General features: G+C 45.0%; 2 protein-coding genes across 5 annotated transcripts in view; both read right to left on the minus strand.

Moving 5' to 3' along the window:
* LOC112261341 (zinc finger protein 184-like) overlaps nucleotides 1–25,905 on the minus strand; it is a 307,911-nt gene that overhangs the window by 269,725 nt on the left and 12,281 nt on the right. The gene's annotated exons all lie outside the window — the stretch shown is intronic.
* Nucleotides 1,130–21,495, minus strand: LOC121847801 (zinc finger protein 227-like). Of its 2 annotated transcripts, XM_042330568.1 has the most exons (3): nucleotides 21,442–21,495; nucleotides 21,121–21,218; nucleotides 1,130–2,313 (listed from the first exon to the last, which is right to left on the minus strand). In XM_042330568.1, exons 1-3 carry the CDS (start codon nucleotides 21,452–21,454, stop codon nucleotides 1,387–1,389), a joined length of 1,038 nt encoding a protein of 345 aa, XP_042186502.1. In that variant the 5' UTR covers nucleotides 21,455–21,495; the 3' UTR covers nucleotides 1,130–1,386. The 2 variants fall into 2 exon arrangements, with proteins under 2 accessions (XP_042186502.1, XP_042186503.1); XM_042330569.1 differs by lacking the exon at nucleotides 1,130–2,313 and having other exon boundaries at nucleotides 18,720–21,218.

Here is a 25,905-nt window from a genome sequence, read left to right on the forward strand (position 1 = left end):
AGGACAGCCAGAAAAGGACTGGCCACCCCTCAGAGCTTCTGCATTGCTTGCTGTTTGGGATTTTAAGCTGGGTTTCTGTATAGCACTTTTTAAAACTTTTTTTTTTACCCCCTTTTCTCCCCAATTTCGTGGTATCCAATTGTTAGTAGTTACTATCTTCTCTCATCGCTACAACTCCCGTACAGGCTCGGGAGAGAGGAAGGTCGAAAGCCATGCGTCCTCCGAAACACAACCCAACGCACTGCTTCTTAACACAGTGCGCATCGGCCCACGGACCTCCCGGCCGCGACAGAGCCTGGGCGTGAACCCAAAGTCTCTGGTGGCACAGCTAGCACTGAGATGCAGTGCCCTAGACCACTGCGCCATCCTTGAGGCCCATCTGTATAGCACTTTTGACATCGGCTGATGTAAAAAGGGCTTTATAAATTTGATTCTATTGGTTTTCTTTCTTTCATTGTCTAACAGCCAAGGCATTATCCTAGTCATAATTAGCAACCCATGATAGGTTGTTGCATCTTTAGATCTCCCATCTTTCTAAATTTCTAACAGATATTACCATCTCTGTCCAGGAAACCGCTTGAATGTGAGGTGCACATTTTAGAATGGTGTTTACCTGGAAATTGCATTTTGGAACATTCCCACTGAGGCCTACTGCTGTGTGCACATTGCTGCACCTAAAATGTGAAGCAATAATAGTTTAGCAACATTTTAAGCTAAACATTCTGATATGTTCCATCGGCCTTATTAATTTATGCAGTGTATACCTCCACTACACTACTTTTATACGCATTATGGGGATTTTAAGAAGTGAGTATACGCAATGCACACTGAAAAATAAGTGGATATAGGTGTATACCTGCATATACCCTACACTACTGCAGAGGATGGACTTTTGCCCAAATGAGAAAAGGCCAGAGAGAACTAGACAAATCAAGACACACCACTTCTGTTAACACTGAAGAGAAAGGATCTTATTGGTTGCCCTCAAAGGTTGTGGTTAAAATAAAAAGGTGTGCCCTCTGTTCTTTGAAATACGGTACTACTTCTTACAATACACGTCAAATCTGCCATGATCAGCATCTTTTAAGCAGAGAGCAGACTTGTTTAGAATGAAGTGTGTTAGCAAGAATAGAGAAATTTATAGAACTTTATTGCATCTACATCACGTCAATAACGTAAATATTAAACTGTCATTGTTTTAGCCTAGTTTTACTGTCACTCTAAAAACAGGTATTTACACAAGCCTGTTTCAAATTACAAGTTAACAAAGGGTTAATGAGGGGTATGTGGTTAATTACCCTCTTATCCCAAGACACTTCACAATATAACTATGTCAGCTAAAGAATGGTTCCCAGACATCCCCTGTGTACATCTCAAGCCACACTGCTACAATTTCTCCCCATTGTGGACACTCCTATGTCTGATAAGGTTACTCCGGAAGGGGAAGCTCTTGTAACATAATTTGCACTTGAAGGGCCTTTCCTTGGTGTGAACTGTCTGATGCTCCTTCAAATAGTTTGCCCGGGTGAAGTGCTTCCCACACGTGGCGCAGCTGTACGGCTTGTCGGCGTCTGCCCTAATATTCGGCTTGCCACGTTGTGACCCAATGACACCAGAGGAGGTAGAAGCAGGAGCTTTTGAGCTCCCTCCTTGACCTCTTGCCATCGTTTCGGTGTTGTTGGGATTGTGTGCTGTGTTATAGGCTAAGTACTTCTTGTGGTGAACACCTATCCTGACCCCGTCTGTATTGGTGGGGTAACCCTGAGGTAACCGAGGAAGGCTAGACCCAGGTCCAGTCCCAGGCCTTCTATGAACCCAGTCACAAGGCATTAGACGAGACCCTGAAGGAAAAGACAGGCTTCCTGATAGGCTACCACCAGGGGGGTCTCCCACCACTCGCTGTGAATGCTGAAGCCCAGGGTGACCTGCTCTGTTCATCATGGATACTGTGGTGTTTGTATCATAGGAACAGGAGGGTCTATCTCTATCAGCCCCAGGCCCTGCTTCATCCCTGCACTGAGACTGTGAAGAGAAGGGTCTGGGCTGCAGACTGGATCCCTGACTGGAGCCTCTGTCTCTCTGATGACCACCAGGACTGAGGTTGTTCAGTCCCTCTGTCCACTGGTTGTGTTCTGTGTGGTGGTGGAGTCTCTGTCCCTCGTGGTTCAGTCCTGGTTCAGACTCAGGAAGGAACAGTGACGGCTCCTGATCCAGGGTCCTGATCAGGGGCCAGGTTTTGTGACCAGCCGCTTCAGAGGTCCAGTCTCTCCCGCCAGCAACACCGGATATCAGCAGGTCCTCATGGACTGCAGACTATAAACACAAATTGTACAGAAAAGCATAAAGGTTTATATAAGTAACTCTTTGCTGTACACACAGAAACATGACATTATATTATAAATGTCAACCACAGTCAAGCCCATCTCTAACAATGTGATTAAATTAAGGTAGCCTAGTGGTTAGAGCGTTGGGCCAGTAACCGAAAGGTCTCTGGATCGAATCCCTGAGTTGACAAGATTACAAATCTGTCGTTCTGCCCCTGAATGAGGCCGTTAACCCACTGTTCCCCGGGAGGCCGTCATTGTAAATAACAATTTGTTCTTAACTGACTTGCTTAGTTAAATAAAGGTTACATGTTTTTAAAAGTACCGAACAATATGGAGCCATTGGAGTTTATTATAAAAAATGGCCATATGTGTTGATTCAGGAAATAAGTATAATGGAAACTCAGTCCCTGCAATGACACAAAAATAACCAAGTCAGTCAACACATGGTTAACTTTGCCAAATGGTCAAAGTACTTTGTGTGTGTGTGATGCATCTAGTGCCGTAGTGTAGTGGTAGTTAGTGCTTGCCGCCTGCCTGCTTGCTACTTTCAGCTATTCAGTAGTATTCAGACCCCTTTCCTTTTTCCACGTTGTGTTACAGCCTTATTTTAAATGGATTAAGTTTTTAAAAAGTCCACAATCTACACACATTACCCCATAATAAAAAGTAAAAACAGGTTTAGAAATTGTTGCACATGTAAAAAATTATATAAAACAGAAATAAATACCTTACTTACATAAGTATTCAGACACTTTGCTATGGCACCCAAAATTGAGCTCCGGTGCTTCCTGTTTCCATTGATCATCCTTGATGTTGCTACAACTTGATTGAAGTCCACCTGTGGTAAATTCAATTGATTGGACATGATTTGGAAAGGCACAGACCTGTCTATATAAGGTCCCACAGTTGACCATGCATGTCAGAGCAAAAACCAAACAATGAAGTCGAAGGAATTGTCCGTAGAGCTCCGAAAGGGGATTGTGTCGAGGCACAAATCTGGGGAAGGTTACCCAAAACATTCTGTAGCAATGAAGGTCCCCAAGAATACAGTGGCCTCCATCATTCTTAAATAGAAGACTTTGGAACCACCAGATGCTTCCTAGTGCTGGCCGCCCTGACAAACTGAGCAATCAGGGGAGAAGGGCCTTGGTCAGGGAAGGTGACCAAGAACCAAATGGTCACTCTGACAGAGCTCCAGAGTTCCTCTGTGAAGATAGGAGAACCTTCCAGAAGGACTCTCAAAACATGAAACAAGATTCTCTTGTCTGATGAAACCAAGATTGAACCCTTTGGTCTAAATGCCAAGTGTCATGTCTGGAGGAAACCTGGCACCATCCCTACGGTGAAGCATGGTGGTGGCAGCATCATGCTGTGGGGATGTTTTTCAGTGGCAGGGACTAGGAGACTAGTCAGGATTGAGGGAAGATGAATGGAGCAAAGAACGGAGAGATCCTTGATGAAAACCTGCTCCAGAGTGCTCAGGACCTCAGACTGGGGCAAAGGTTCACCTTCCAACAGGAATACGACCCTATGCACACAGCAAAGCCAATGCAGGAGTGGCTTCGGGACACTTCTCTGAATGTCCTTGAGGGGCCTAGCCAGAGCCCAGACTTGAACCCTATTAAACATCTCTGGAGAGACCTGAAAATAGCTGTGCAGTGACACTCCCCATCCAATCTGACAGAGCTTGAGAGTATCTGCAGAGAAGAATGGGAGAAACTCCCCAAATACAGGTGTGCCAGGTTTGTAGCGTCATACCCAATAAGAATCAAGGCTGTAATCGCTGTCAAAGGTGCTTCAACAAAGTACTGAGTAAAGGGTCTGAATACTTATGTAAATGTAATATTTCTGTTTATTTTTAATAAATGTGCAAAAATGTCTAAACCTGTTTTTGCTTGTCATTATGGGGCATTGCGTGTTAGTTGACAGGGGGGGAAACAATTCCATCCATTTTAGAATAAGGCTGTAACTTAACAAAATGTGGAAAAAGTCAAGGGATCCGAATACTTTCCGAATGCACTGTATGTAAGTCTCCCCTGCCAGTACATAGCCTCTCCACCACCAAGACTACTGTAGTGCCTCCCCGTGGCAATACATCGTAACTGGGTATCGAGCGACCCCATATTCAACTACAGGGGATCTCGGAGCAGTAGTGGGCCCCAGAGACGAGTTGTGCAGTGAGCAGACATGCCCTGGCGCCCGTCAATCTCTAACCCACCTATGGGTTAAATAGCAACAATGCATTGTGGAGTGCACAAAGGCAGGGCACACATGTCCCTGACCGTCCACTGGAGCTGAAGAAGCTTCCAGCCGCAACATTTACCGTGCCTCTGGGCCCTAGCTTTGGATGCAGAGACAGTGGGACTTTCTCAGTGCAACGGCTCTCCCCCACTATAATTAACTCACGCACAGGTAACTCATGCTAACATCACTTCTCTACAGCCCTACAGTGGTGGGGGAATGGCGAATGGACAGGGAGAGATGTTCACTGGCAGTCGTAGCCATGAACCTGCATGTTGGCGGTCCAGGATATTGGCCGCTCATCTGCGTAACCAGGACAGAGAAAATGTATGGCAGCACCCTGGATGTCTGAGCAGCCCTTTTAGGACAGCACTGTTCAATCTAACCTAGGGAAGGGGCAAGAAAAGGTGCCCTAGAAATTGCCTGCTCTACTGAATCTGTCCAGCTTACTGTGGCTGGCAGATCATTCCCCAAACGGTAGAAACATAAGCAATATAAACAAAAAAGAAACAACAGGCAAACCAGTAAAAAATAAGCTCATAATAGCTGCTTGGAATGTTAGAACAATGGACAACATCCCGAGAGAAGAACTCCCTTGCTGTGCAGAGAACTGAGCAGATGTAAGATCAACATAGCAGCTCTGAGTGAAACAAGGTTAGCTGACGATGGCACCATCAGTGAACGTTTTTCTGGAAAGGGAAACCAAACGATGAGGATAGAATACATGGGTTGGGACTTGCCATGAAAACCAACCTTCACAGGCACCTGCAAGACTTCAGTAGTGGGCCCCAGACAAATTAAACAACTTCTTTACGCTCTTGGAGGACAATATAGTTCCACCGACACGGCCAGCGACCAAAGACTGTGGGCTCTCCTTCTCCGTAGTGTGTTTACGGACATATTCAATCAATCTCTATCCCAGTCTGCTTTCCCCACATGCTTCAAGATGGCCACCATTGTTCCTGTTCCAAAGAAAGCAAAGATAACTGAACTAAATTGTTAGTTGTTCCGGCGCCGACAGAGATGGCCGCCTCGCTTCGCGTTCCTAGGAAACTATGCAGTTTTTTGTTTTTTTACGTGTTATTTCTTACACTAGTACCCCAGTTCATCTTAGGTTTCATTACATACAGCCGAGAAGAACTACTGAATATAAGATCAGCGTCAACTCACCATCAGTACGACCAAGAATATGTTTTTCGCGATGCGGATCCTGTGTTCTGCCTTACAAACAGGACAACGGAGTGGATCCCATGCAGCGACCCGAAAAAACGACTCAGAAAAAGAGGGAAACGAAGCGGTCTTCTGGTCAGACTCCGGAGACGGGCACATCGTGCACCTCTCCCTAGCATTCTTCTCGCCAATGTCCAGTCTCTTGACAACAAGGTTGATGAAATCCGAGCAAGGGTAGCATTCCAGAGGGACATCAGAGACTGTAACGTTCTCTGCTTCACGGAAACATGGCTAACTGGAGAGACGCAATCCGAAGCGGTGCAGCCAGCGGGTTTCTCCACGCATCGCGCCGACAGAAACAAACATCTTTCTGGTAAGAAGAGGGGCGGGGGCGTATGCCTTATGACTAACGTGACATGGTGTGATGAAAGAAACATACAGGAACTCAAATCCTTCTGTTCACCTGATTTAGAATTCCTCACAATCAAATGTAGACCGCATTATCTACCAAGAGAATTCTCATCGATTATAATCACAGCCGTATATATCCCCCCAAGCAGACACATCGATGGCTCTGAACAAACTTTATTTAACTCTCTGCAAACTGGAAACGATTTATCCGGAGGCTGCATTCATTGTAGCTGGGGATTTTAACAAGGCTAATCTGAAAACAAGACTCCCTAAATTTTATCAGCATATCGATTGCACAACCAGGGGTGGAAAGACCTTGGATCATTGTTACTCTAACTTCCGCGACGCATATAAGGCCCTGCCCCGGCCCCCTTTCGGAAAAGCTGACCACGACTCCATTTTGTTGATCCCTGCCTACAGACAGAAACTAAAACAAGAAGCTCCCACGCTGAGGTCTGTCCAACGCTGGTCCGACCAAGCTGACTCCACACTCCAAGACTGCTTCCATCACGTGGACTGGGAGATGTTTCGTATTGCGTCAGACAACAACATTGACGAATACGCTGATTCGGTGTGCGAGTTCATTAGAACGTGCGTTGAAGATGTCGTTCCCATAGCAACGATTAAAACATTCCCTAACCAGAAACCTTGGGTTGATGGCAGCATTCGTGTGAAACTGAAGGCACGAACCACTGCTTTTAATCAGGGCAAGGTGTCTGGTAACATGGCTGAATACAAACAGTGCAGCTATTCCCTCCGCAAGGCTATCAAACAAGCTAAGCGCCAGTACAGAGACAAAGTAGAATCTCAATTCAACGGCTCAGACACAAGAGGCATGTGGCAGGGTCTACAGTCAATCACGGACTACAGGAAGAAACCCAGCCCAGTCACGGACCAGGATGTCTTGCTCCCAGGCAGACTAAATAACTTTTTTGCCCGCTTTGAGGACAATACAGTGCCACTGACACGGCCTGCAACGAAAACATGCGGTCTCTCCTTCACTGCAGCCGAAGTGAGTAAGACATTTAAACGTGTTAACCCTCGCAAGGCTGCAGGCCCAGACGGCATCCCCAGCCGCGCCCTCAGAGCATGCGCAGACCAGCTGGCCGGTGTGTTTACGGACATATTCAATCAATCCCTATACCAGTCTGCTGTTCCCACATGCTTCAAGAGGGCCACCATTGTTCCTGTTCCCAAGAAAGCTAAGGTAACTGAGCTAAACGACTACCGCCCCGTAGCACTCACATCCGTCATCATGAAGTGCTTTGAGAGACTAGTCAAGGACCATATCACCTCCACCCTACCTGACACCCTAGACCCACTCCAATTTGCTTACCGCCCAAATAGGTCCACAGACGATGCAATCTCAACCACACTGCACACTGCCCTAACCCATCTGGACAAGAGGAATACCTATGTGAGAATGCTGTTCATCGACTACAGCTCGGCATTCAACACCATAGTACCCTCCAAGCTCGTCATCAAGATCGAGACCCTGGGTCTCGATCCCGCCCTGTGCAACTGGGTTCTGGACTTCCTGACGGGCCGCCCCCAGGTGGTGAGGGTAGGCAACAACATCTCCTCCCCGCTGATCCTCAACACTGGGGCCCCACAAGGGTGCGTTCTGAGCCCTCTCCTGTACTCCCTGTTCACCCACGACTGCGTGGCCATGCACGCCTCCAACTCAATCATCAAGTTTGCGGACGACACAACAGTGGTAGGCTTGATTACCAACAACGACGAGACGGCCTACAGGGAGGAGGTGAGGGCCCTCGGAGTGTGGTGTCAGGAAAATAACCTCACACTCAACGTCAACAAAACTAAGGAGATGATTGTGGACTTCAGGAAACAGCAGAGGGAACACCCCCCATCCACATCGATGGAACAGTAGTGGAGAGGGTAGCAAGTTTTAAGTTCCTCGGCATACACATCACAGACAAACTGAATTGGTCCACTCACACAGACAGCATCGTGAGGAAGGCGCAGCAGCGCCTCTTCAACCTCAGGAGGCTGAAGAAATTCGGCTTGTCACCAAAAGCACTCACAAACTTCTACAGATGCACAATCGAGAGCATCCTGGCGGGCTGTATCACCGCCTGGTATGGCAACTGCACCGCCCTCAACCGTAAGGCTCTCCAGAGGGTAGTGAGGTCTGCACAACGCATCACCGGGGGCAAACTACCTGCCCTCCAGGACACCTACACCACCCGATGCTACAGGAAGGCCATAAAGATCATCAAGGACATCAACCACCCGAGCCACTGCCTGTTCACCCCGCTGTCATCCAGAAGGCGAGGTCAGTACAGGTGCATCAAAGCTGGGACCGAGAGACTGAAAAACAGCTTCTATCTCAAGGCCATCAGACTGTTAAACAGCCACCACTAACATTGAGTGGCTACTGCCAACACACTGTCAATGACACTGACTCTACTCCAGCCACTTTAATAATGGGAATTGATGGGAAATTATGTAAATATATCACTAGCCACTTTAAACAATGCTACCTTATATAATGTTACTTACCCTACATTATTCATCTCATATGCATACGTAGATACTGTACTCTATATCATCGACTGCATCCTTATGTAATACATGTATCACTAGCCACTTTAACTATGCCACTTGGTTTACATACTCATCTCATATGTATATACTGTACTCGATATCATCTACCGTATCTTGCCTATGCTGCTCTGTACCATCACTCATTCATATATCCTTATGTACATATTCTTTATCCCCTTACACTGTGTATAAGACAGTAGTTTTTTTTGTTGGAATTGTTAGTTAGATTACTTGTTCGTTATTACTGCATTGTCGGAACTAGAAGCACAAGCATTTCGCTACACTCGCATTAACATTTGCTAACCATGTGTATGTGACAAATAAAATTTGATTTGATTTTAAATGACTATCGCCCCGTAGCACTCACTTCTGTCATCATGAAGTGCTTTGAGACAAGTCAAGGATCATGTAATTTCCACCCTACCTGACACCCTAGACCCACTTCAATTTGCTTACCGCCCCAATCGGTCTAGACGATGCAATCGCCATCACACTGCACACTGCCCAATCCCATCTGGACAAGAGGAATACCTATGTAAGAATGCTGTTCATTGACTACATCTGTTCATTGACTACATCTCAGCATTCAACACCATAGTACCCTCCAAGCTCATCATTAAGCTTGAGACCCTGGGTCTCGACTCCGCCCTGTGCAATTGGGTCCTGGATTTCCTGACGGGCCGCCCCCAGGTGGTGAAAGTGGGAAACAAAATCTACACTCCGCTGATCCTCAACACTGGGGCCCCACAAGGGTGCATGCTCAGCCCCCTTCTGTACTCCCTGTTCACCCACGACTGCGTGGCCATGCACGCCTCCAACTCAATCATCAAGTTTGCCCTCACTAACTTTTACAGGTGCACAATTGAGAGCATCCTGTTGGGCTGTATCATCGGCTAACCATGTGTATGTGACCAATAAAATTTTACCCTCCGACATAAATGAGAGGCTAATGAAAATCAGGATTCCTCTCAACAAGACCAGACATGCCACAATAATCAGTGCTAATGCACCTACATTACCAAGCCCTGACAATATGAAAGAGCAGTTCTACTCATCCAACAACTCCCCGGATTGACAAACTAATCATTGCTGGAGACTTCAATGCCAGGGTGGGCAAAGACGGCACCAACTGGCAAGGAGTGATTAGCAAATATGGAGTGGGAACCATGAATGGAAATGGGCACCTGCTCTTGAGCAAATGCTCAGAGCATAGCCTCGCCATCATCAACACCATTGTCGGGCAAGCAGACAAGTACAAAACTACATGAATGCACCCAAGATCCAAGCACCTGATGGATTATATCATTGTGCGACAGACCGACATTAAGGATGTCAAGATACCAAGAGCCATGCATGGCGAAGAGTGCTGCACATAGAATGGTCAGAGCGATCCTTGGTATGTACAGTGGGGCAAAAAAGTATTTAGTCAGCCACCAATTGTGCAAGTTCTCCCACTTAAAAAGATGAGAGGCCTGTAATTTTCATCATAGGTACACTTCAACTATGACAGACAAAATGAGAAAATCACATTGTAGGATTTTTAATTTTTAAATAAACTTTTGTTATTGACTAAATACTTATCTCAATACTTTGTTATATACCTTTTGTTGGCAATGACAGAGGTCAAACGTTTTCTGTAAGTCTTCACAAGGTTTTCACACACTGTTGCTGGTATTTTGGCCCATTCCTCCATGCAGATCTCCTCTAGAGCAGTGATGTTTGGGGTATGTTGCTGGGCAACACGGACTTTCAACTCCCTCCAAAGATTTTCTATGGGGTTGAGATCTGGAGACTGGTTAGGCCACTCCAGGACCTTGAAATGCTTCTTACGAAGCCACTGTTTCATTGCCCGGCCGGTGTGTTTGGGATCATTGTCATACTGAAAGACCCAGCCACAATTAATCTTCAATGCCCTTGCTGATGGAAGGAGCTTTCCACTCTAAATCTCACGATACATGGCCCCATTCATTCTTTCCTTTACACAGATCAGTCGTCCTGGTCCCTTTGCAGAAAAACAGTCCCAAAGCATGATGTTTCCACCCCCATGCTTCACAGTAGGTATGGTGTTCTTTGGATGCAACTCAGCATTCTTTGTCCTCCAAACACAACAAGTTGAGTTTTTACCAAAAAGTTATATTTTGGTTTCATCTGACCGTATGACATTCTCCCAATCTTCTTCTGGATCATCCAAATGCTCTCTAGCAAACTTCAGATGGGCCTGGACATGTACTGGCTTACGCAGGGGGACACGTCTGGCACTGCAGGATTTGAGTCCCTGGCGGCGTAGTGTGTTACTGATGGTAGGCTTTGTTACTTTGCTCTCTGCAGGTCATTCACTAGGTCCCCCCGTGTGGTTCTGGGATTTTTGCTCACCGTTCATGTGATCATTTTGACCCCACGGAGTGAGATCTTGCATGGAGTCCCAGATCGAGGGAGATTAGTGGTCTTGTATGTCTTCCATTTCCTAATAATTGCTCCCACAGTTGATTTCTTTAAACCAAGCTGTTTACCTATTGCAGATTCAGTCTTCCCAGCCTGGTGCAGGTCTACAATTTTGTTTCTGGGGTCCTTTGACAGCTCTTTGGTCTTGGCCATAGTGGAGTTTGGAGTGTGACTGTTTGAGGTTGTGGACAGGTGTCTTTTATACTGATAACAAGTTCAAACAGATGCCATTAATACAGGTAACGAGTGGAGGACAGAGGAGCCTCTTGAAGAAGTTACAGGTCTGTGAGAGCCAGAAATCTTGCTTGTTTGTGGGTGACCAAATACTTATTTTCCACCATAATTTGCAAATAAATTCATTAAAAAATCCTACAATGTGATTTTCTGGATTTTTTTCCCCCTCAGTTTGTCTGTCATAGTTGAAGTGTACCTATGATGAAAATTACAGGCCTCATATTTTTGAGTGGGAGAACTTGCACAATTGGTGGCTGACTAAATACTTTTTTGCCCCACTGTACATCGTGCCAAACCACCCAAGGCGTCACAAAAAAAATCTACACCCTCCCCAGGGAAGCTGCAAGATGCCCACCTCAGGGCTCAGTTGGATACCCAACTTGCAAACTGCATCATCCCCTCAGATACGCCTTTGGAAAAATGTGAGGAGTTCAAAGACACTGTACAGGAATCAGCAACAAAACTCCTTGGCACTAAAAAGAGAACCCACCAAGACTGGTTCAATGACAATGATGACGAAATCATGATGCTCCTCAAGGAAAATAACTCTGGGGTTTGTTTTGGAAAGACAAGAATGCAATCTGCCTCCTAGAGAGACAAGTTCAAAAACTTGCAGCAAAGACTGCAGAAACAGCTCCGATCGATGCAAGATCAATGGTGAGAGGGACTAGCAGAATGCACACAAATGTATGCAGACACACACTGCACCAAACAGTTATTTGAATGCCTCAAAACCATCTACAGACCGGTGAAATCTTGCACATCACCTCTGAGATCAGCAGATGACAAAAACCTCCTCAGAGACAAAACAAGTATTGCAGAGAGGTGGAACACTTAAGCAATCTCCTGAACAGACAATCCACTGTTCGACCCACAACCATAAACCTGATGCCCCAAAAGGCCATACTCCATGACGAAATGCAAGGGCAGATCCACTGTTGTGGTGATATCTCTGAGGCTTTCCCATCTCCAATGGCATCAAGCAAGGATGTATCTTGAGCCCGATGCTGTTCAACCTCTTTTTCACCGCCGTCCTCAACCACGCCACTAAGGACCTCAACAGGCATCTACATCAGATACAGGGATGATGGTTGAATCTACGACCTGTGCAGGCTAAGAGCAAAGACCAAACCACAAGAACATTTTGTCCGCAAGGCCTTCTTTACTGATGACTGTGCTCTACTTGCGTACACAGAGGCAGACCTCCAGTCTTTAGCAGACAACTTCGATAAAGCTTGGGAAAAACTGTAATCATTAACCATCACTCCTGTCCAGCCCAGTGGATCCAAGCTCCAGAATGTCGACCACTTCGCATATCTGGGGAGCACCATCTCCAAGGATGGCTCACTCGACCAAGAAATAACTAGCAGAATCCAGAAAGCAAGCCAGTCATTGGAAAGGCTGAGGAACAGAATACTAAACCATAACATCACTCTTTTCACAAAGGTGAAAATCTACAATGTGGTAGTCATCCTAACTCTGTTGTATGGCTGTGATACTTGGACCCTGTACAGTCACCACTTCAAACAGCTGGAGACATTCCATACACAATCTCTGAGATCTATTATGGGTATCCGGCGGCAAGACAAGGTCTCCAACCTGGAGGTACTGCAGAAAGCTAACAGTACCAGCATTGAGACTAAGATCATTAAGGCACAGGTCCGATGTACAGGCCACATCATCAGGATTTTCTTTGGCAAGCTGCAGCAAGGGCACTAGAATATAGGCCGACCCCAAAAAGCGCTTCATAGACCACCTTAAACGCAACCTCAAGTTTTGCAATATCCAGCCCAGCCAACTCAGACATCGCCTCTACCCGATATCCACCTGGCACTCAAACGCTCACCGCTGTAGACAATTTAGAGCGGGACAGAAACATCTATCTGCAGCCAGAGCAAAGCATAATTCTTGCACAACCGCGCCCATAACACCACCAGAAGTACATGTCTGTCCCTCATGCCTCAGTTTGCTCTTCAAAACTGACTCCTGAGACACTGAAGAACCCACAATAAACCAAAATGACATCCACGAGTCGTCACCGTCGAAACTGACGGACCACTAGAGAGAGGGAGAAGGAAAATTCAGTCCCTGCAATGATACAAAAATAGCCAAGGCAGTCGACACAGTTCACGTTGTATTTAACAAAATGGTCACACACTCACATAATATGAAGTACATTACTTTTATTGCACAAAACAATACGTGACAAGTAGAATAACTTATCACTATGGTAACACTACCTTTTCTGTAAATCTGGTACCCTCGCTTTGATAAAAATTTATTTTAGAATACTTATGAAAAGGTTCAACATTACACACATCTTTACTACTTAATGTCAGGTAAACATGAATTAAGTCACTATCATTATCTGTCTATAAAACACCAGTATCAACCTAAAGGGACAAAGTTTGTTACTCTTCATCAGTGAAGCATTTTTACAGACACCATCAAATCAACCATCACCATATCCAGTCTGCCTCATCATCATCATCATCATCATCATCATAATAATAGAATAATAATACATTCTATTTGGAGGACACCTTTCAGGGAAATAAAGGTAATCTTACATTAAATGTAGGCCTACATAAAATCAATAACTGTACAAAAGATCAAATCAAGTGCATCAATCAAATTAATATTTAAATAAAGGACCAGACAAAACAGGGCAGATAAAAAGAGGAGGGAGGAGTTGGGTAGAGGATATGGACCCGGTTTAGGGTGCAGGATAGGGGGACACATACAGTGCATTCGGAAAGTATTGGGACCCCTTTTCCCACATTTTGTTAGTTTAAAGCCTTATTCAAAAATGGATTAAATTGTTTTTCCCCCCTCATCAATCTACACACAATACCCCATAATGACAAAGGAAAAACAGGTTTGTAATTTTTTGGGTAAATAAAAGTAACAGATATATTCCCTTTACATAAGTATTCTGACCCTTCACTCAGTACTTTGTTGAAGCTACAAGCTTGGCACACCTGTATTTAGGGAGTTTCTCCCATTCTTCTCTGCAGAGCCTCTCAAGCCCTGTCCGGTTGGATGGGGAGCGTTGCTGCACAGCTATTTTCAGGTCTCGTCAGAGATGTTCGATCAGGTTCAAGTCCGGGCTCTGGCTGGGCCACTCAAGAACATTCAGACTTGTCCCGAAGCCACTCCTGCGTTGTCTTGGCTGTGTGCTTATGGTAGTTGTCCTGTTGGACGGTGAATCTTCGCCCAAGTCTGAGGTCCTGAGCGCTCTGGAGCAGATTTTCATCAAGAATCTCTCTGTACTTTTCTCCATTCATCTTTGCCTCGATCCTGACTAGTCTCCCAGTCCCTGCCGCTGACAAACATCCCCACGGCATGATGCTGCCACCACCATCTTCACCGTAGGGATGGTGCTAGGTTTCCTCCAGACGTGACCCTTGGCATTCAGGCCAAAGAATTCAATCTTCATTTCATCAGACCAGAGAATCTTGTTTTTCATTGTCTGAGAGTCCGTTAGGTGCCTTTTGGCAAACTCCAAGCGGGCTGTCATGTGCTTTTTACTGAAGAGTGGCTTCCGTCTGGCCACTCTACCATATAGGCCTGATTGGTGGAATGCTGCAGAGATGGTTGTCCTTTTGGAAGTTTCTCCCATCTCCACAGAGGAACTCTGGAGCTCTGTCAGAGTGACCATCGAGTTCTTGGTCACATCCCTGACCAAGGCTCTTCTCCCCAATTGCTCATGTTCTGTTATAATCTCCACCCGGCACAGCCAGAAGAGGACTGGCCACCCCACATATGCTCTCTAATTCTCTTTCTTTCTCTCTCTCGAGGGACCTCTAGACCATTTTGCCCGGGCAGCCAGTCTTGGTGGATCCAAACTTCTTCCATTTAAGAATGATAGAGGCCACTGTTCTTGGGGACCTTCAATGCTGCAGAAATGTTTTGGTACCCTTCCCCAGATCTGTGCCTTGACACAATCCTGTCCTGGAGCTCTACAGACAATTCTTTCGATATGATGGCTTGGTTTTTGCTCTGACATGCACTGTCAACTGTGGGACCGAATATGGACAGGTGTGTGCCTTTCCAAATCATGTCCAATCAATTGGATTTACCACAGGTGGACTCCAATCAAGTTGTAGAAACATGTCAAGGATGATGAATGGAAGGATGCACCTGAGCACAATTTTGTGTCTCCTAGCAAAGGGTCTGAATACTTATGTAAATGTGATATTTTTTGTATGTGCAAAACATTCTTAACTTGTTTTTACTTTATCATCATTGGGTATTGTGTTAATGAGATTTAAAAATATATATTTTATAAGGCTGGAATGTAACAAAATGTGAAAAGTCAAGAGGTCTGAATACTTTCCGAATGTACTGTAGGTGCCTTAAGAAAGTATTCATACCCTTTGAATTATTCCACATTTATTTGTGCTAGTCTGAATTCAAAATTGATTAAATACATCTCACCCATCTACACACAATGCCCCATAATGACAAAGTTAAAAACTGTTTTTAGAAATGTTTGCAAATGTATAAAAAATAAAGTACAGAAATCTAATTTACATACGTATTCACACCCCTGAGTCAATACTTTGTAGAAGCACCTTTGGCAGTGTTTCCGGGTAAGCCTTTAAGAGCTTTTCACACCTGGACTGTGCAACATTTTTCCAATATTCTATTCAAAATTCTTCAAGCTCTGTTGAATTGGATGTTGTTCATTGCTAGACAACCCATTTCATGTCTTGCCATAGAACCCAGCCACTCAGGAACATTCATTGTCTTCTTGGCAAGCAACTCCGGTGTATATTTGGCCTTGTATTTTAGGTTATTGTCCTGCAGAAAGTTGAATTAATCTCCCAGTGTCTGGTGGAAAGCAGACTGAACCAGGTTTTCCTCTAAGACTTTGCTTGTGCTTAGCTCTATTCTGTTTATTTTTACCCTGAAAAACTCCCCAGTCCTTAAAGATTACAAGCATACCCATAACATGATGCAGCCACCACAATGCTTGAAAATATGGAGAATGGTACTCAGTAATGTACTGTATTGGGTTTGCCCCAAACACAACACTTTGTATTCAGGACAAAAGGTGAATTGCTTTGCCACATTTTTTGCAGTATTACTTTATGCTTTTGTTGCAAACAAGATGCATGTTATGGACTATTTCAATTCTATACAGACTTCTTTCTTCTCACTCTGTCTATTAGGTTAGTATTGTGGAGTAACTACAATGTCGTTGATCTATCCTCTGTTTTCTCCTTTCACAGCCATTAAACTCTGTTTTAATTTCACCATTGGCATCATGGTGAAATCCCTGAGAGGTTTCCTTCCTCTACGGTAACTGAGTTAGGAAGGACGTCTGTATCTTTGTAGTGACTGAGTGTATTGATAACCATCCACAGTGGAACTAGCTTCCTCATGCTCAATGGGATATTCAATATCTGCTTTTTATTTTATTTTTACACATCTACCAATAGCTGCTCTTCTTTGCGAGGCATTGGAAAACCTCCCTGGTATTTGTGGTTGAATCTTGCCATAACAAAGGGGTTGAATACTTATTGACTCAAGACATTTCAGCTTTTAATTTTTAATTAATTTGTAAACATTTCAAAAAACTTAATTCCACTTTGACATTATGGGGTATTGTGTGTAGTCCACTGACAAAACAAAAATCTCAATTTGATAATTTAATACAGTGACTTGCGAAAGTATTCACCCCCATTTTTCCTATTTTGTTGCCTTACAACCTGGAATTAAAATAGATTTTTTTTTTTTTGGGGGGGGGTGTATCATTTGATGTACACAACATGCCTACCACTTTGAAGATGCAAAATATTTATTGTGAAACAAACAAGAAATAATACCAAAAAAACAAATCTTGAGCGTGCATAACTATTCACCCCCCAAAAGTCAATATTTTGTAGCGCCACCTTTTGCAGCTGCAAGTCTCTTGGAGTATGTCTCTATAAGCTTGGCACATCTAGCTACTGGGATTTTTGCCCATTCTTCAAGGCAAAACTGCTCCTGCTCTTTCAAATTGGATGGGTTCCGCTGGTGTAGAGTAATCCTTAAGTCATACCACAGATACTCAATTGGATTGAGGTCTGGGCTTTGACTAGCCCGTTCCAAGACATTAAAATGTTTCCCCTTAACCACTTGAGTGTTGCTCTTGCAGTATGCTTAGGGTCATTGTCGTACTGGAAGGTGAACCTCCGTCCCAGTCTCAAATCTCTGGAAGACGAACAGGTTTCCCTCAAGAATTTCCCTGTATTTAGCACCATCCATCATTCCTTAAATTCTGACCAGTTTCCCAGTCCCTGCCGATGAAAAACATCCCCAAAGCATGATGCTGCCACCACCATGCTTCACTGTCGGGATGGTGTTCTCAGGGTGATGAGGTTATGGATTTGCGCCAGTCATAGGGGTTTCCTTGATGGCCAAAAAGCTCAATTTTAGTCTCATCTGACCCGAGTACCTTCTTCCATATGTTAGGGGAGTCTCCCACATGCCTTTTGGCAAACACCAAACATGTTTGCTTATTTCTTTCTTTAAGCAGTGGCTTTTTTTCTGGCCACTCTTTCATAAAGCCAAGCTCTGTGGAGTGTACAGCTTAAAGTGGTCCTATGGACAGATACTCCAATCTCCGCTGTGGAGCTTTGCAGTTCCTTCAGGGTTATCTTTGGTCTCTTTGTTGCCTCTCTGATTAATGACCTCCTTGCCTGGTCCGTGAGTTTTGGTGGGCGGCCCTCTCTTGGCAGGTTTGTTTTGGTGCCATATTCTTTCAATTTTTTGAAAATGGATTTAATGGTGCTCCGTGGAATGTTCAAAGTTTCGGATATGTTTCATAACCCAACTCTGATCTGTACTTCTTCACAACTTTGTCCCTGACCTGTTTGGAGAGCTCCTTGGTCTTCATAGTGCCGCTTGCTTGGTGGTGCCCCTTGCTTAGTGGTGTTGCAGACTCTGGGGCCTTTCAGAACAGGTGTGTGTGTGTGTATACTGAGATCATGTGACAGATCATGTGACCCTTAGATTGCACACAGGTGGACTTTATTTAACGAATTATGTGACTTCTGAAGGTAATTGGTTGCACCAGATCTTATTTAGGGGCTTCATAGCAAAGGGGGTGAATACAGATGCACGCACCACTTTTCCGTTTTAATTCTTTGAAACAAGTCATTTTTTTCATCTTCACTTCACCAATTTGGACTATTTTGTGTATGTACATTACATGAAATCCAAATAAAAATCCATTTAAATTACAGGTTGTAATGCAACAAAATAGGAAAAATGCCATGGGGTACAAATACTTTTGCAAGGCACTGTAAATGTTCTATTTAATCCTGTAACACAACAACATGTGGAAAAAAATCAAGTGGTGTGAACTGAATACTTTCTGAAGGCACTGTAGGTATACTGAGAAGACACGGGGTGGGGGGGGTTAGGTAGGACAGAGTCAATGATAGGCTATAGGTTATAGGCATCCTTGAAGAGGTGAGTTTTTAGGATGTTTTTGAATGAGATGACTGAGTCTGCATGTTGTATGTTTGGGGTGTGTGCATTCCAGAGCCTGGTGCAGAGCAGTTGAAGGTTCAGGCAACTATGGTGGAGAGGCGGCAGGTAGCCTAGCGGTTAAGAGAATTGGGCTGGTTACCGAAAATGTCGCTGGTTCCAATCCTTGAGCAAACTAGATAAAACATCTGTCAATGTACCCTAATTGCTCCAGTATCGCCGTCAATAATGGCTCATCCCTCCCCGTGACACTCTCCCAGGGTGTCTGAGGGCGTTGGGAAATAAAAAAAAACACACATTTCCATTTCACATCTCACACTGGTTAACCACTAATACATACAGTGAAACAGGACAAATATAAGCACCCTCTATTTGACCTGTGAATGGGGGGGGGTGACATGTAAAAAGGTGGAGCAGAGGGGGCATGTGCTGGGTGAAGGTCAGAGAGGTAGGTGGGTGCCAGGTTGTGGGGGGCTTTGTAGATGAGGAGGAGTACCTTAGAAGTTAATACGGGATTGCACAGGGAGCCAGTGTAGATTGATGAGGATTGGTATAATGTGATCGGTTGATCTGGGTGAGGATTCTGGCAGCAGAGTTCTGGACCAGTTGAAGTCTGTTGGTGAGTTTGGGAGGGAGAGTGTTGCAATAGTCCAAACGGGAAGTGACGAGGGCATGGATGAGGGTTTCGGTCCAAAGTGACCCCAAGGCTTTTGACTTGTGTTGACAGAGGGACCGTAAAAACGATCTATGGTGATGCTGAGGTTGTACTGGGCATTGTAAGTAGGTGTTGGTGAATGTCATGGATTTTCAGGAACTTGTTGCACTGTTTGGGGGAGGAGTCTGCAGGGAAGTTGTCAGGAGACTGAAGTAGGCGGTTCACTGTGGAGAAGATAACTTTTGGGTTGTTTTTAAACAGAGTTGATGTTGCAGTAGTAAAATGTTCTTGCAGCTGAGAGGGCGTTCTCATATTTTAACAGGTGATCTTTGTATGTTTGAGAATGAACTACTAGACCAGTCCCCTTGCAGACGTCCACTGGCTTTTAACTGGCGTAGCTCGGGGGTGTACCAGGGAGCAGGGTGGGTGAAGGAGACTGAGCGGGTTTTGAGGGGAGTGAGGGTATCCAGGGAAAAAGGCAGTCATTGCAGTTAGTGATGAGGTCAGGAGGGGACTGGGAGTAAGAACTGGGGTATGTATTAATAAGGATCATGAGATCAGTGGGGTTTATGTCACCATACTCATTCTTTCCTCAGTTCACCTCATCCAGTTCCCTAATACATCCAAAACCAACAGAATTAACTACAAACAAACAAACTAGTGCTACATGTCACTATACTCTATACATGGGCCGTGTGCATTTTCTGCTGGTGTATCCTGAGGTAGCTCCTCTCTGAGAACCTCTTCCTGCAGTGAGTATAGGCAAACATTCTCCCGTATAGACCTTAAGATGCATCTTCAGATGGTACTGGTGGGAGAACCTCTTCTTACACTGGGGCAGCTGTAGGATTTCTCCCCTGTGTGGACTCTCTGGTGCCGCTTCAGGTGGTGCTGGTGGGAAAACCGCTTCTCACACTGGGGGCAGCTGTAGGTTTTCTCCCCTGTGTGGACCCTCTGGTGCCTCTTCAGGTTGAACGAGCGGGAGAAACTGGCATGGCACAGGTGGCAGCCAAACGATTTCTCCCCCGTGTGCATCCTCTGGTCGAGCTGCACCTGTTTGGGTAAATTGAAGGCTTTCCCACAAAAAGAATACGAAAACTGCTTCTCCTTGCCACCGGATCTACTGACAGCGTCACTACTACTGTCATTTGTCAATGGGCTTGTGTAGCCATTTAGTGTTGAGGCACTGGCATTGTCTGAGTTCTGGTTTAACATAAGGAGAGTGTGAGGAGGATGAAGGCCAGGGAGTGTCTGTGTTGTCGCAGGGTCCATGTTCCAGTTGATAGATCCTATAGAAGGCAGGCTGAAGGCAGTACCTGTTAGGGGGTTAACCTGAGGCACCATCAGTCTCTCTGAATCACAATTATAGGAGCAGGACGGAGCTTCGCTAGCCGCATCTGTGTCTGTTTTCTCCTGCCGCATAGGGACACCTCCCCGTCCCTGCAGACCAAATCTACGCCTCACCCTGGTCTCAGCCAGTCTGTTGTCATGGAGACTAAATTCAGACGTGGTTTTGTGTTCGACTGTCTGTTTCTGGTTAACAGTGTTGTTCCCCAGCCCAGAGTTGAGGACGCTGTCCCATCCACTGACCTCCACTATGTTGTCCCGCGGGCCCTTAGCTGCATCCGTCTGGGTCTGTGAATCCAAGATGGCCGCCCAGTCTCCTCTGTCATCCTCCAGCCAACCACCTGCAGAAAAATAAACATGGCAGAAAATAAACATGGCAGAGAACTCTAAATATGGAGTTTTTTTAATCTCAATTATCTGGTCAAGTTCATACATATGTGTTTTTGTATGTAAACATAAGTTGTATTGATTTCATTTTATGAAAGACAGAATCATAGCCAGGTGCATCACTATTCCCATTGAAGATCTATTACTGTATGTAGGCTATATGTATTTCTCCCTTACCTTGCTCCCCCATCTTTAGTCCACTCAGCAGGTCAATGCTCTCTGGTTCGTCTTCTATTGTCTCCTCTTTGACCAGCAGCAGATCAGGCTTCCCATCCTCCATGTCTACTGACTGTAAGAGATACAGAGTGAGAGGATGTTGGATCAAGAATGAGGGATTGCTATGAGTATTATGCAAACATGTTAGTTGATTTGATTACTTGAAACGCTTTAATGGTTTGATAATTTAAAGGCATGGTCCCACACTTAAGACAAAATGAATCAAGACCTGGGCCTGTATCCACAAAGCATCTAAGAGTAAGAGTGCTGATCTAGGATAAGGTCCCCACCTGCCTATATAGTTTTATTCATTAGGATCTAAAAGGCTAAACTGATCCTAGATCAGCACTCCTGCAATGAGAGGCTTTGTGGATACAGGCCCTGACCTAATACCATTCAGACAGAAGTTCACAGTGGGCTCACCTCAGTGAGACTGTGTGTGGTCCTGTGCTGCTCAGCTGGTTCCTCTGTGGGTTCAGGAGGAGGTATAGTCTGGTTGTCCTCCATGACCATGGTCCCCTCAGGGTTGCCCAGACTCTCCTCACACCCCTCCTCCTTCACCAGCAGCACCTCTGGACCCTCCTCCTGGAAGAGACAGGTGATACAGATTACACAGACATACTGTATACTCCCTCAGGTACGTACACACAGATTAAACATGGAGTGTTTACCCATCCTCACTACGTTTGAGTCCTATACTGTAGTTACAGAATAATTGAATTGTTTTTAAACCCATCATGGTGGACATATAGTCAGCGATGATAAGTCGAAAGTCATCATCAGACAAGCCTGACTAAACTATTTTGTCGTGTACAGTAGGTGTTTGTTTGTGTGGGTATGTGAAGGTATATTTAAGTGTATATTGGTTATAAAGCGCTGTCGTGTTTATGCAGAATAGGGTGAGATCAGTTTTAAATACACCATGAAAACCACACATACACATGTCTCAACAAAAAATGTGCATGAACTTGATAAACTGCAGGGGGTGTGGTATATGGAGGTGGTGGTATATGATCAATATACTATGGCTAAGGGCTGTTCTTATGTACGACGCAACGCGGAATGCTAGGACACAGCCCTTAGCCGTGGCATATTGGCCATTTATCACAAACCCCTGAGGTGCCTTATTGCTATTATAAACTGGTTAACAAAGTAATTAGAACAGTAAAAATACATGTTTTGTCATAACAAATGGTATACCATGGCTTTCAGCCAATCACCATTCAGGGCTCGAACCACCCAGTTTATAATAGGCTATAGGAAGTGCATGCTCGGAGAAGCACAGGGAAAAGTTACACGTCAAACTTCGTTCCCGAGTTTTTTGCGCTGCTGAGATGGTGAAAATAAAACGAGGCTGCACTGCATTACACACTGCAATTGATATTCCAATCATGAGCCCTGCCCTGCTCTTGCTGATGTAAACATGTTTGTGCTGTCTAACTAATGGCTGTGCTGTGTATGGTGGCACTTTGGGAGGCAAGTCAAAGGCTTCTTCAGATGTTGTTGTATTTGTCCAAAAAATGCAATATACTGTACATGTGGAGGGACTGTTAAAGGGTGGACCAAGTGCTATAGTAGGAGTTGACTGTACTGATAGTGACACCGTTGTCTGTGGTGATAGTTAAGTGTGGAGCGGACCGTACTGATAAATGCATAGATCTGAATAACGTGACACAACAGATGACAAATGAAAATAATGCTGTTGAACCACCAAATCTGAAACAAATTGTATGAGGGAGGCAGGGATGTTGGGGAGGATCAGAAAGTTAAAAATCACCCATTTCTTGTTGTTATTAAATACATTTTGGGATTATCATGCTATTTCAATGGCAAAACATTTGACTTCCAATTTTGGGAGGAAGTTGCCAAAAACGTTGCAATGGCAAATTGGAAAACCCACTGTCATTAAACGTAGTGTCAAATGGTAGGAATATGTGTTACAATAATAGAGGTCATATTTAGACATTCTATTGCTCGTGACAACAAGGTGACATTGAACAAAATGGTACAAACAGAGAATGTATATGAGGCTCATCTACAAAACCTATTGCCTGTAGAGAGTTTAAATGAGGGAATGTCAACTGCTCAGAGAAGACCCTCAGACTGCCAACTTAATATGCAAAAAGGACACACTTTTGAGGATAAAGATGCATCCAAGAGTGTCAGCGGTGCATACTACCACTTAGAGACAGAAAGTTGTGGTAGAGCTTTATCAGATGAGGAAATCATATAGTGGAGGTAACAATATCTATAGTTGTATATAATATCGATTTGAGCGAGGCATTTTGTGATATTGGTTTATTCTTCCTTTTAACCTACACTATTCTCTAAAAAGGCATACATGACTGTTCCTGCATGAACAAAGCCCTGACTGCTTAGCATACTTCAAAAAACTAACAATAAAACAAAAACAGGTTGCTTAGCCTACTTAATTATCTGCTGATTTTGGTGGGCTTTTAATTTTATGGGCTTTCTTCTGGCACCGCCTATTATATAGGTCATGGATTGCAGGAAGCTTGGCCCCAGCGATGTAAAGTTCGTTGGTGATGTGGACACCAAGGAACTTGAAACTCTCGACCCGCTCCACTACAGCCCCGTTGATGTTAATGGGGGCCTGTTCGGCCCGCCTTTTCCTGTAGTCCATGATCAGCTCCTTTGTCTTGCTCACATTGAGGCTGTTGTCCTGGCACCACACTGCCAGGTCTCTGACCTCCTCCCTATAGGCTGTCTCTTCCTTGTCGGTGATCAGGCCTACCACTGTTGCATCGTCAGCAAACTTAATGGTGGTGTTGGAGTCGTGTTTGGCCACGCAGTCGTGGGTGAACAGCGAGTACAGGAGGGGACTAAACACCCCTGAGGGGCCCCAGTGTTGAGGATCAGTGTGGCAGACGTGTTGTTGCCTACCCTTACCACCTGGGGACGGCCCATCAGGAAGTCCAGGATCCAGTTGCAGAGGGAGGTGTTTAGTCCCAGGGTGATGAGCTTAATGGGCACTGGTGTTGAATGCTGAGCTGTAGTCAATGAACAGTATTCTCACATAGGTGTTCCTTTTGTTCAGTTGGGAAAGGGCAGTGTGGAGTGCAATTGAGATTGCGTCATCTGTGGATCTGTTGGGGCGGTTTGAGAATTGGAGTGGGTCTAGGGCTTCCAGGAGGATGCTGTTGATGTGAGCCGTGACCAGCCTTTCAAAGCACTTCATGGCTACCGACGTGAGTGCTACGGGGCAGTAATCATTTAGCCAGGTTACCTTCGCTTGGTATGCTTGAAACATGTAGGTATTACAGAGTCAGTCAGGGAGAGGTTGAAAATGTCAGTGAAGACACTTGCCAGTTTGTCCGTGCATGCTTGGAGTACACATCCTGGTAATCCATCTGGCCCCCTGCGGCTTTGTGAATGTTGACCTGTTTAAAGGTCTTGCTCACATCGGCTACCGAGAGCGTTATCACACAGTCATCAAGAACAGGTGGTGTTCTCGTGCATGCTTCAGTATTGCTTACCTCGAAGCGAGCATAAAAGGCATTTAGCTCGTCTGGTAGGCTCGGGTCACTGGGCAGCTCGCGTCTGGGTTTCCCTTTGTAGTCCGTAATAGTTTGCAAGCCCTGCCACATCCGACGAGCATCAGAGCCGGGGTAGTAGGATTCAATCTTAATCCTGTATTAATGCTTTGCTTGTTTGATGGGTCGTCTGAGGGCATAGCGGGATTTCTTATAAGCGTCCGGATTAGTGTCCCGCTCCTTGAAACCGGCAGCTCTAGCTTTTAGCTAGATGCGGATGTTGCCTGTAATCCATGGCTTCTGGTTGGGATATGTACGTACGGTCACCGTGGGGACGATGCACTTATTGATGATGCCGATGACTCAGGTGGTGGTGGTACTGTATAGTCCTCAATGCAATTGGATGAATCCCAGAACAAATTCCAGTCTGTGCTAGCAAAACAGTCCTGTAGTGTAGCATCCGCGTCATCTGACCACGGGTACTTCCTGCTTTAGTTTTTGCTTGTAAGCAAGAATCAGGAGGATAGAATTATGGTCAGATTTTCCAAATGGAGGGTGAGGGAGAGTTTTTTTATGAATCTCTGTGTGTGGAGTAAACGTGGTCTATTGTTTTTTTCCCTCTGGTTGCACATGTGACATGCTGGTAAAAATGTGGTAAAATGGATTTAAGTTTGCCTGCATTAAAGTCCCCGGCCGCTAGGAGCACCGCTTCTGGGTGAGCATTTTCTTGTTTGCTTATGGCCTTATGGAGTTGGTTGAGTGCGGTCTCATGCCAGCATAGGTCTGTGGTGGTAAATAGATGGCTACGAATAATATAGATGAGAACTCTCTTGGTAGATAGTGTGGTCTACAGCTTATCATTGGATACTCTACCTCAGGGGAGCAATACCTCGAGATTTCTTTAATATTACACATTGCGCACCAGCTGTTA

The sequence above is a fragment of the Oncorhynchus tshawytscha genome, linkage group LG11 (assembly GCF_018296145.1).
Source record: "Oncorhynchus tshawytscha isolate Ot180627B linkage group LG11, Otsh_v2.0, whole genome shotgun sequence".
NCBI lineage: Eukaryota > Metazoa > Chordata > Actinopteri > Salmoniformes > Salmonidae > Oncorhynchus > Oncorhynchus tshawytscha.

What these genes read in the sequence shown, in the direction of transcription:
- LOC121847801 (XM_042330568.1), bottom strand. An exon ending in CGCGGGACAACATAGTGGAG is followed by an intron (nt 2,314 to 21,120) that starts GTCAGTGGATGG and finishes TTGTGTTTATAG; the next exon opens with TCTGCAGTCCATGAGGACCT.